Here is a 12,979-nt window from a genome sequence, read left to right as displayed (position 1 = left end):
ATCAGCATCTCTTTACAAGATATTATTTGTTGTACAATATTTAGAACTGATCAATCAGTTATTTTGGTCTTCAATTATTTCTGAATTAACAAAATTTCAGACAATCTTGGAAAAAAATGTTTGCTCATTAAACTATCCATAGCATTATATATGCTTTATAGTGCAATACATATGATTTTTGTTATACTTATCTTTTCAACAAGACTATATTTTATCATTGCTGGAAAACCGTCTCCACCTGGTATGATGATATTTTTACCATATTTCTGAAGAGAATTTAGCAAAGTTGAAACATTCTTGACTTCTTGTTTGTCAAGTTCCTAAAATTGAAATACCAATAGAAGCTTCAGTGTACAATATAAAGCAATCTGTACTCATTTAACAAAATAAATGTTTTTGTATTCTCATAAACTATTACATATGCTTGGATAATATCTCTCTTTCAAGCAGTTGGAGAGAGAGAGAAAATTGCTGTTAAATGTTGGAGCGGTGCCTCAATGATTCAGTTGTAATCTATATGCTTTCATTATGACTCTTTACCACTGGAAGTCACTAGAGATATCTAATTTTAGTGTCAGAGAAAGTAAAACCAAATAAAATCTAAGGCTTTCATTCAAAATTACATATTTAAGCAGTATGTTGAGGTTTATTCTCAAAAGATTAGAGGTAACTAATCTTAATTTATGCATACAAGAAAGAGTTTTTCTGCCTGGGGAGAGAATCACCTTACCTCAGGAACAAACGAACAATCTCAAGATGAACAAGTAAACAAGTAAAACTTTCAAAAATAAAATGCATTTGTTTAAAAAAGAAAAAAAAACCTGTCACAATAATTGTTAAAACACCTCAATACACTTAAAAAAATTCTGTCTTTTTTGTAATTAGTTAGATAGATTCCTGACATTCTTCTAAATACCCTATAACTCAATTAGAAGTTTAAATCACATTTAATTATGTTTAAATTTGTATAATTAACATATATTCAAATGAAACGTGTTTTTTTTTCAAATTTAGTGTTTCTAACACAGGACTACAGAATAACTGTACATGGGGAGTATTGATATTAAAGTGATACATACAAGTAAGCACTGCAATGCCATTGTAAACTCCTCTGAATGTAACACTAAAAGATATGACTGCTATGGAATTTATTTGGTGCTTTAGAATGGTCAAGTAAGAAGTAGGTCACCTTTACAGAGGAAAAGTAATATAATGTAGTGTGATTGATTCAAATATCCAAAAGTATACTGTGGTCATAAAGGAAGATCTTTTTGAATAAAAAACGCTAGCAGCATGCACAAGACATTTTTTTGCTAGGTTGCTGGCTATATACAAGCATAGCATTGCAGCTAAAAACTCTGCTATATTCTTGTAGCAATACAGATCATACAGACAATATAATGGTGAAATTTCTTCTCAGACAAACATAAAACTTTTGTATAAATTACCTGAAAGATTAAATTAGTAGCCTTAGAACCAGCAGACCTCTAGTGTTGTAATTAATCAGAATTAAATTGTGGCATTAAGCCAGTCACGTGCTGGGGACAATGTGGAATCATACTGCCCTTGAGGGAGGTCAGGGAAATGCAATACCTCCTGGTACTCAGAGGAGGGCAGACACTGCATCATCCTTAAAGAAGGTGAATGATGTGTTCCTTTCTGCATCACACTCTGCCCCAAATTCCTCTCAGATATCTCTGTAGACTAGAGGCTGGAGCAAACAGAAGCACTAGCCCAGTAAGAGTGCAAGAACTTTCATTGTGGCTGTCCCCTATATAGGGATTATGACGGAGGAGAAGCTCTCAACAACCTCTCTTTGCACATACACACTGAGTTTTGGATGCAAAAGAAATGCAAGACTGAGCCTTAAGTGGGCAGAGATCACATGAGTATAAGGGGCCAAATGTTTAAAAGAACTCACCGAACAACAACTCCCATGTAGGCACCTAAATAATTGGGTAGATTATTCAAAAATACTTTGCACCAAGCAGTTCCCATTGAATAAGATGAATAAGTATATTCTCAGAGAGCTTCTGGGTGCTGAGCTCTTTTGGATGATGGTCCTACCTATGAAGGCAGATGACTTTTGAAAATCTGAGCACAGGAAGATGCTCTTAGATAAATGGAGATGGTGGAAGAGTATTAAGAAAATTAGTACAGATAGAAAAGTGACACTTTACCAGCCAAATGTGAAAAATGACAAAGCACCTAAGGTCAGTGTATTGAAATAACAGAAATTTGAGTAGTAGATAATAGTAGATATTTAATAACGAATATTTCATTCTCTGAAGGAAATACTAATTTAAGAATCCTATCAAACCCTGAGTTTTGATGTCTTTATTATTTTTCAGCTCTCCCGTGAATTGCTGATGTAATCCAGACCATCCCACATAATGTTTTTTGCAATATTCCATAAGCAATAATAGCCTGGAACTTTTTGAAATAGAAAGCAAATTACCCGACATATAAGTTTGTCAAATTTGTTGAAAAACTGTTTGCTGCACTTATGAGAGATATTGTCACAGCCTTCTGTTTGCAGAACTTGTTCTAATAACTGGAAGCTATTTTTTCTTGTGGCATCATCTATGCATTTTTCCAACTGCCAAAGAAAACAAAAAAATAACTACATTACTATATGTTGAGATTTTATATTACTTTAACAAGGTTTGATACAAAAAATTTCAACACACTCCTCTTCAGGATCCTTAGCTAACAATGTGGTGCTTTTCCATATAAATATGACAATATTGAAAGTATGTGGAAAAGTGCATTATAAAACACTATCACTTTGCAAGATCAGATGTCTAAGTGAAGAGAAAAAGATGGCAGTTGATAGACACTGGTTATTGTCACTTCTTATTAGCCTGACATCAAATAAAATCAAGAAAAAAAAATTATTTTTCAAATAAGCAACGGCCTGCTCCTTTTCCAACTGAAGTCAATAGCAAACTTCCATTGATTTCAATTGCAGCAAGACCGGGATCCACACTGTCCTGCTTCCTTACAGTTATTCTTTAAAAATATAATCTAAAATTATAAGTGTTAAACACAGTTAGCCTTAACTGTTAGTAACATTCATGCAGTACAATGTTAGCACTTCAACTTCTTGGACAGTGCTAAAAAGCTACCTCCCAGCGTTATGCCATAGAACTAATTATGAAGTATCTTTAATATCAAATATAGGGCCCAATCCTGCTAACACCAGAACACATGAGCAATTTTACACTTGTGAGTAATCTCATTGAGTTCTACCATACCATTGTTTAAAAGGAAAGCTGAACATGTAAAGAAAAATGCATTTTTCCAAGTATTCCAAACTACATAGAATTCACTTCACTACTCACATGACTAAAGTTACTCATGTACTTACTGCAGGATCAGGCCTATAGAATCATTGGACTGTATAAATACAACATTTTATCTTTAATATTATTTACTTACTTAGTACCATCAAAATTCTGTCTATGTACAGATATATATCTGGCACACGAAAACATGATGGTTGTGAATTTAAAACAGTGATTTCACAAAAAATTGTTTCAAGCTGAAAATAAAATTCCCAAAAAGTTTGCAAAAATTAATACAACTTTTTAAAACATTGTATACAATGTTATTGTAACTGTGTTGGTCCCAGGATATTAGAGAGACAAGGAGAGTGAGTAATATATTTTATTGGACAAACTTCTATTAGTGAGAGAAACAAGGTGGATGCTTTTGGGCTACCCAGAGCTCTTCCTCAGGAAACCTTGTCTCTCACCCACCTCATCTCTTTTTTTAAACAGTAACATTACAGCACCTTATTCATTTCAAAGTGTTTACCTGTCCTTTAAAAAAAAAAAAAGGGTTGGGAGAAATATATCTTATTTCTGTGGTATTTTCTTAATTTTCTAGTTTACCTAATAATTAGAGCCCTGCAAATTGCTGGATATCTGCTTTACAGCCCCCGATATCCAAACCCGCAGACCATTTTTGCAGATCGTGGATGGATGCGATCCAAATTTTATATCTAAAGCCCTGCAAATCTGCAGATATCTGCTTTATATTCATGGATCATATTTCATGGACCAGATACGCATACAAATTTTGTATCCATGCAGGGCTCTACTAATAATACAGGTTGGTATGCTTTGTCCCATTCCTAGGGTCACTCAGAGATTGTGTAGTTTGTCCAACATTTCATAGTTTTTTATTATTATAAAGAAAAGCCATCATTTGAAAAGGAACAAGAACAATATATAGTGATTCAAGCTTCCTTCAACATCTCAGATGTCAAAGACGACCTGATTTTCTTACATTCTTCAAATTTTCCAAACTGTCTAATTTGTCACATTGTAAAATCATTGGGGAAAGGAACTAGAATTCTTGACCTAGTATTCCGATATTTTTCTACATCAATAAGCACACAATTGTGCTCAAATGTTAAATAATAAACCTATATCAAACTATTTTTTAAAGATCTGTAGAATTTGGGAGTTAATGAGAGTTAAATACTTAAATCTTTACTTATAACTAAGGACTAGAAAAGGTAGTAAATTAATTAATTTAAACCAACAACTAACCAATACACAGTAAACACCATTTTCCTACTTACAAATACATACCTGCACCTCACGTCTAGCTGGCATTTTGGCAACTTCACATAATCAGCTGTACAACAAAGGAACAAAATGTCAGAAAAAAATACAAAATGGGTTTTCCAGTACAGTTTACAATTGATTTGACAAGCATGGTTTAATTTTTAGTCAGTAAGAAAGTACATTAGAATTTCTAAAAATTTGAGTGGGGCACTACAAGAAGTATTATGTTTTGTTCAAAGAGACCAACCATGTACCCAAGTCAATGGAAAAAACTCCTTTTGATGTCAGTGGGCATAAAATCAAGCCCCAAAAACTTCACCTAAAGCCTAGATTATTTTTAGTATTCAAGCAATTCTTTGCTTTATCTTAATGAATTTTCAACTAGTTTCAACAGTTCCATTTTACTTTTAGAAATCTTACACTCAATAAGAGGTCTTTATTAGCATGTGATAATTCTGTGCTTGTAAAAAAGAGCCAATGTATTTGACAGCTGGTATGAATCAGTAAAGCCCAGCAAAAAAACAAAAGATCCACCCCCCCTTAGGTGGCAGAAGGGTCAGTAGCCCAGATATCAACAGATATGAGGAGACAAAACATTACACACCAGGTGCAGATTTGTAGGTGAGAGAATCAAAACAAGTGATTCAGAGGAGACACCAAGCAGAGAACTCCACAACAATGTGCTAGGCTCCAAGGAATATTATGGCAATTTAAGCCCTTCCTCTCTTTTTTCCCACTGGAACAGCAGACAGCACAAACGCAATCTTCCGTGTACTGCCCTGCTAATATGCCTCAACCATGTTCTCTCCAAGGTGTCAAACGTCTCCTGCAGGAGATGGGTTCTGCAACCATCGCTGTACGGTTTGGAAGCAATGGCACACTATTGCATTGAAATGATCCCGCTCATTCAATCCTTCAACTCCCTGGTGAGATTGTCAAAAATGGTGGCAATTGGAGGGCCACAGCACATTTATTTTGCAAAGGAACCACCTTCTTTGTTACCTCAGTGGTGAGCCCAAAGATCCACATATGCTAGAAGAGGGGTGGGAGAGTTCAAGCCCTCATGGATTCATGACACATATTTGATGTCTGCTGAGGCCTATAGACTCTAAAAGCCACTGTCCCCTCCCCATACCTAGCTACTGAAAGGCCCCTCTGCCTCTAGTCACTGAGGGGCTATGTATATTCCCTGGAACCACCTCCAGACCCAGTTAGCCAGGGGCGGGACTTTGCCCCCCACCCCATTCACTGAGGTGAGACATCTGATCCCTAGCCCCGTGGACCACTCCTTAAGCGACCTTTCCTCCATATGCCCACCATAGTGACTGAAAATCTGCCCTCTCCGGTCACCTGGCCAGGCCACAGCGTCGGGGAGGGCCTGAAGGGACGGACGGTGGGCGCAGCACTCTTACGGACTCACACACCGCGCCGCCCCCAGAGCAAAAAGGGCGCCAGATCCTCTCAGCCAATCACCTTCACGTACTCAGGCGAAGGGCTCTTAGCCAATCGCCGACCACGAGCGCAGCGCTGCGTCTCGGCCGCCAATCACCTCCTGCGCGCTGCGTTTGCGTGGTCGCGCCGCTCCCTGTCCTCCGTTGGAGGGGGGGGGGCTACTCCGCCTCTTAGCCAATCAGCGGCTGTCGAGAAGGCGGGTTGTCCGCTTTGGGTGCTAGGGGCGCCGGGCGGGAGGTGGAAGCCCGCTCAGACTACCCCGTTCCCGTGACCCCAGCCTGTCCCTGCACAGGTTTCCGCCGAGACTCCAGTGCTGCCCCTCTTCGTCTGCTTCCGCCCTCGTAGACTCCTGTCCGTGAGCCCAGACTCGGCATGTCCTAAGCCTCCAACTGCCAGAAGCAGCCTCTTTAGATCCTTCCCTCTGAAGCATCTGGCACCACCCCACTGGGATGCTGGGCTAGACGAGTCATTGGTCTGACCCAGTATGGCCGCTCTTATGTTCTTCACCCTCCCCTCCTCACAAGCCCCCTCCCATTACATCCCTCTTTGTGCCTCCCCCTCCCCTCGCTCCTTTTCTTTTGTGCCTCCATGACACCCCTTCTTGTGTGATACCCCACCATGAACCCCCTTTCCTCCTGTACCCCATGAACCTCCTCATATGCTATCCCCCTACCACGACACCCTTTCCTCTTGTGACCCCACCAGGACTCCCCCTCCGTCACCTCCACATCACTAGTTTCTCCTTGCCATCTCTGAATCTAAAGGGATTAATATGTTTTGCAGATGCCATTCCCCAAAGTGCCAAAAATTATGCACCGATCTTGTTGCCCGTCCTAAAGACACTAGCAGGCACCGGTATGTAGAAAACCAGCCTTCCCTCCCAGCATCCTGATACCGTCTGCCATTACAATGGATCCTTTACCTTACTGAAATATGTTTCTGCCTGCTGTGAGTGAAAAGTCAGATTAAGGTGGCGTTCTACGTAGCATGGGTTAAGTGAAAGAATAAGTAGCATTAGAAGGCTATTTCAGCAGGACTCAAACTGGTTTGTAAGAAGCTGGCTGGTCTCATGGTGCTGACTCATTTCCCTTGTTTTCAGGTGTTAATTAGCAATAAAGACTGCTAAGTTATATTAAATATTTCCTTAGTGTTTTCTATAGAAACAGGTTTCAGAGTATAGCTGTGTTAGTCTGTATTTGCAAAAAGAAAAGGAGTACTTGTGGCACTTAGAGACTAACAAATTTATTTGAGCATAAGCTTTCGTGAGCTACAGCTCACTTCATCGGATGCATTTGGTGGAAAATACAGAGGGGAGATTGATATACACACACAGAGAACATGAAACAATGGGTTTTATCATACACACTGTATCAACCACACACCACACAACAGAACCACTAACCCAGGAACCTATCCTTGCAACAAAGCCCGTTGCCAACTCTGTCCACATATCTATTCAGGGGACACCATCATAGGGCCTAATCACATCAGCCACACTATCAGAGGCTCGTTCACCTGCGCATCTACCAATGTGATATATGCCATCATGTGCCAGCAATGCCCCTCTGCCATGTACATTGGTCAAACTGGACAGTCTCTACGTAAAAGAATAAATGGACACAAATCAGACGTCAAGAATTATAACATTCAAAAACCAATTGGAGAACACTTCAATCTCTCCGGTCACTCGATTACAGACCTGAGGGTGGCTATTCTTCAACAAAAAAATTTCAAAAACAGACTCCAACGAGAGACTGCTGAATTGGAATTAATTTGCAAACTGGATACAATTAACTTAGGCTTGAATAGAGACTGGGAATGGATGAGTCATTATACAAAGTAAAACTATTTCCCCATGTTATTTCTCTCCCTCATCCCACCCCCCACTGTTCCTCAGATGTTCTTGTTAACTGCTGGAATTAGCCTACCTTGCTTGTCACCATGAAAGGTTTTCCTCCCTCCCCCCCTGCTGCTGGTGATGGCTCATCTTAAGCGATCACTCTCCTTACAGTGTGTATGATAAAACCCATTGTTTCATGTTCTCTGTGTGTGTATATCAATCTCCCCTCTGTATTTTCCACCAAATGCATCTGATGAAGTGAGCTGTAGCTCACGAAAGCTTATGCTCAAATAAATTTGTTAGTCTCTAAGGTGCCACAAGTCCTCCTTTTCTTTCTATAGAAACAGCTGCTGTAATTGCTTCAGCAATGTTATGTGATTGTGAATGGGAAGAGAGGTGATCTACATGATTGCAAAGGAGAGGGAAAGTGCTCCATGGGATGATTTTATTAATGTTGCAGCTCAGAAAGCACATACACGAATTTTTTTTTAAAATGTGACTACACTTTTAGGCCTGTAGATTGTATAAACATTTGAAGGATAATGTTAAGATCAAAAAAATTGTGAACAAAATTTGACTATTTAATAGTATAACAGAAAAGCCTTTGCAAAACAGATCCTTATGCAAGTGTTAAATTCTGAGTATAATACTGTGAAAAAAAGGATTTGTAGATTTTGTTCTTCCTACTCTAGTACTTCATGATCTTAAATATTCTAATGAGGAGTCAGCTCTACTGATGTGGAAAGAACTTATGAAAGGTCAAAGGTGTTTATGCCAAAAAGCTCCAGTATCAGGTGTCATATTGAATTACCTTAACAGAAATAGTTGTGGGTCTGAGATCATAGGCAGAAGAGCTAATCAGGGAAGAAGCTGGTTTTAACATTAGACTTGTGTTGACAAGTTTAGCCTTGCCCTTTTTTGTCTTTGTTTTTAACAAGTGAATCTGGAAAGTACGTATAGTAAGATAAGAGACCTGAGACACTGATTATGCTCTAAAATAAGTATGGCTATAACTACTTCTTTATGAATTATTACTAAAAGTTAACAATTTTTTTTCTCTTGTAAAAAAAAATAGAAAGGCAAATAAAAACAACGGGTTGGTAATTCAATGTAAAAGAATAACAGAAATATGTTTAAAACTATAAAACTACCACTGAAATAAAGCAGAAGGCTAGATTTTTACTTTATTGAAACATGAAGTCAGTGATTTAGAAAAACAGTTAATCTTAATGTTCTTGATACCTTTATAGCTCATTAACGGGAGCTATAAAATAGTGAGGCAACATAAATAGCATGGATCACTTTTTCAGTAAAAATAGAGCACTAAGAGCTGCAAAGGGATTACAGTTACACACAATTAGCGTTTACATTGATCTTTCAGAGCCAAAATACAGAAGTGAATAGCTTCTCTCTACTTAGACAGATATTGTCATTTTATTAGCAAAGCTATGCTATTTTATCACTCCTTAACTATATGATGTCCTAAGCAACAAAACTGATTTAACTTGTGACTGATTTTACCATTGCTTATTATTTCTGCAAAGTAATAGAATACATGTGAAAAGTGCTATATGAAATCTAGGGACAAAAATCTGTTGTCTGGAATCACTTCATGGACACTTAATGGACTTTAATAGCATTACTTTAGCTTTACATTAGTGTAACAGTGCAGAAATTGGCCATATGTATGAAAACTATGGGTGATATATGTCTGTGCAACCACCACATCCAGTCCCATCTCATTTCATCCAATAGATTTGCAGTATGCACATAATTTAAAGGAGATCAGTAGAGGGAAAGGGGTAAAGTCCATTCTGGTTTCATGTGAGCACTAAATAATGAGCTGTTTTTAGGGCAGGAGCATAGGAAAAGGGGAAGAGGAGCGTCATACAGAGAGCATTATAATACTATATATTTCTAAAAGCACCCTACTTTACATCCCCCCACCTTCAATGCAAATTTTTATATGACAATTGCAAAGTGAAACTGACATTCTTAAACAAACTAGAATAATGTAAATACTATAATTTATTTAGTCTCTCATTTGTAATGTTTTCTTCTCCAAATAAATTTGACAATGCAATGTCAGAGTTATTAATGCTGATTAAAATGTATATTGATGATATACATCACAATTAATTAAAGGTTGTTCTTTTGCATTACAAGAAGCCCTGCAATTGATGGGTCAAATATTTAATTATATCTACATACACACCTGACATATCTGAAATAAGTGTCTGCTCAGTGTTGAGGGAAAGGCATTTCAGATGCAAGATAAATCTGAATTTCCATTTAATAATTACTATAGTTTTAAAGTAATCACTGTGCATATTAAGAATATCTTAACATACCCTAGGTGGACAGATATTGAAGAACCATGCGACAGAAAACAGTATGCTCTGAGATGAGAAATACTTTATTTTAACCAGGATAATGTTTTTAAGGGTTTCAGGCAAATTTGAACCCTCACCTGACCTTAAAAGATAAAAAAGCCAGTACACTAACCCTCCCAAAAGATTTTTTTAAAAATATAGTATAACTTCATAAAACTGATGTAAAATGTATGTAATTTACATGGGCCAAATTCTGTTCTCATTAACGTCAGTTGCAAAACTCTCACTGGCTTCAATGGGACAGGGATTTAGCTCACTACATCTTGCTTCTATTATTTTACTATTCTGCTTTATCACAGTGAGGGTAGTTCTATTTATTAGTGTAGAAATAAGATTCCTCCATCTGTATAAGTTCTTATTCACAAACACTACATCAAATAATATTTAAGGCCTGGAATATAAACTAACATATCATGGAAATTGTTAACGGCAGAATATCCTCTGATAGTTAGGCACAAAGAGTATACCAAGAGATAAATATTACACAAAAAATAATTGACATGCCTTCCCTGTTGTGTATAGGTTTATGAGGATATTATTGTACAATTCTCCCATAATATAGTGCAATTTTTCCTTAACCGACATTAATGTAATTAGTATGTGTAATACGAACAGAACTTGAGATGATGTCTATTAAGGTAAAGCAGTTTAAGAAACCATAGTGCCACATTGAAATAAAAAAGATATAAGCATATCCCAGATATCCCCCAGAAGCTATTCATCTTTTTCTCATTGGCACCAATTGCCAACATAAACAGGCTGTACAAATGATGAAGAAGAGTGAGGTCGTGTCTACTTTCATAGACATTAAGACTAGTTCTACAACTGCTCTGTGTATGGAACTCTCGATTGTTTTTTGTGAGAAAGGGCTGACGTGTCTCAGGCGCCCAAATCCAAGAGAGGGTTCCTGGCTGTGAATCTCAAATGGAAATGGGTCCTAAGTGGCCTGGAGGGAGGCACCTTAGCGCCCTTTGAGAGGTGGGGCTTAGACACCAACCCTCTCCTACTGGCTAGCTTAGGCAGCTCCTCACTCAGCTTGCTGGCTTCTCTGAATCCCATGGTTAGGAGCCCAACTCCCCTCATGCATTGAAAAGGGAACCTGGAAATCTAACTCAGAGCTGAAGATTCAGCAGGGTGCCTAAAATAAGACTCAACATAGCAATGCCTAAGTCCCCTTTGTGGATCTTGTCCACTGTCTGAAATTTCCATTTTTATTTGAATGGGTTGTATCAACTAACACCATCTTATTTATTTTCTAAGTAACCTGAGTCTCTCACTCTTAATAACAACCTATTGCTAAACTGCATATTGATATTTCCAAACATTATGTATTTGCATACAACAAAAGTATCATTGACCAACGACAACATAAAACAGTGAAAAAGGAATGCTTTGGAACCACAATTTTTATAGTAAAATTATAAATTTCAATTTATTTATTTTAAACGGATAGAGCATTTTACAGAATATGTGCTATACAAAAAACATTATTACATATACCAAAGCAAAAGTATTTTTGTTTTAGTGCAATGGTAAATTTGTGATCAATTTTATTCTGTACAGTATTATGAGACATTTTACTGATAATGACAATGCCTTTATTCTCTTCTTATTGACACATATTCCATGTTTAATTTAAAAAAATGAATCTGAAACATTGTTGCAAGATGTAAACTAACAGACATTCATTTACTAAGTGGATATTTTAAATATACAGTAACTTGATTTTTTTTAAAGTGCATTATGTGGCAATCTGTGAAGAATTCACTCTTACAAAATTTATATACTGGGAAACACTGAATTTGAAGATACCACATGTAGACAAGTTTAGTTGTCCTGTGAATTTATAAAGGTGGTCACAAATTTGCCTTCACAATGCAACAAGAGGTGCTATGTACCCACCATGTACAGATCTTGAACTGGAGGGCTCAAAACCAGCTGATAATCAGAATATGCGTAAGGAAAAATGATATAAGTAGGAGTATGTCATATCATATGCAGTGGTAGGAACCATTAGTAGTGTGTGAATATTTATTTACTTAAAAGCATCTCAAAGAAAAGCCACTTCATATATATCAAATTAAAGCAAGACTGCTCTCAGTTCTACTTCATGCTGGGCCAACTCAACCCACGTAGTCAGCAATGTTATACAGATAATTTAATAAGAGTCACTTTTAGCTTTTATTTATCCAGCAGTGCAAGCTACGCAAACTAATAGGCAAAACTGGACTTGCATATTAGTGGGCAAATACTGAGGTTTTGCATGTGTAAATTCCTTCAGTGCTGCAGAAGGGAGGAGACATAAAACTACCGTATGTTGAAAGCCCATACAGCTTAGTCACTCAATTCTACCCTCTCCTCCAGACATTGCAATATATATATGACATAACCTTTAAACTGAGAGCCTCAATTTTGCATAATCTGGCAGCACTATTACTTTGCACTGCCTGCACTCACACTAAGATTTTTTTTAAACATTTACCAACACTTAGCAGAATTTCTACCAGTGGAAGCCAGCCATGTATTTCTACCATAAACCAATGGTAAACAATGGGGTTTAGTAGCATCCATGATAAATTGGTGTTTAATTAAATACTCAAAAAAGAAAGATTTCTAGTGATTTACCTAAGGAAAATTCAGTGCTTCTTACAAATGGAAGAAAAGCAGTTATGATGAGAAAAAATGACTATGTAAAAGTGGCACTTTCTTGCTCAACA

At 37.3% G+C, this 12,979-nt stretch overlaps 1 protein-coding gene across 1 annotated transcript in view; it reads right to left on the bottom strand.

The window, feature by feature from the left end:
- The window catches only part of SYCP2 (synaptonemal complex protein 2), a 61,741-nt gene extending 55,726 nt beyond the window's left edge, over nucleotides 1–6,015 (bottom strand). Inside the window, 4 exon segments of the mRNA XM_043496091.1 lie at nucleotides 192–320; nucleotides 2,459–2,599; nucleotides 4,602–4,647; nucleotides 5,928–6,015. Coding sequence (XP_043352026.1) covers nucleotides 192–320; nucleotides 2,459–2,599; nucleotides 4,602–4,625 — 294 coding nt within the window. The 5' untranslated portion in view covers nucleotides 4,626–4,647; nucleotides 5,928–6,015.
- Nucleotides 6,016–12,979: the final 6,964 nt, after the last annotated feature.

The sequence above is a fragment of the Dermochelys coriacea genome, chromosome 13, assembly GCF_009764565.3.
Source record: "Dermochelys coriacea isolate rDerCor1 chromosome 13, rDerCor1.pri.v4, whole genome shotgun sequence".
NCBI classification, from domain to species: Eukaryota; Metazoa; Chordata; order Testudines; family Dermochelyidae; genus Dermochelys; species Dermochelys coriacea.
This window is presented reverse-complemented; position numbering and strand designations above follow the sequence as displayed.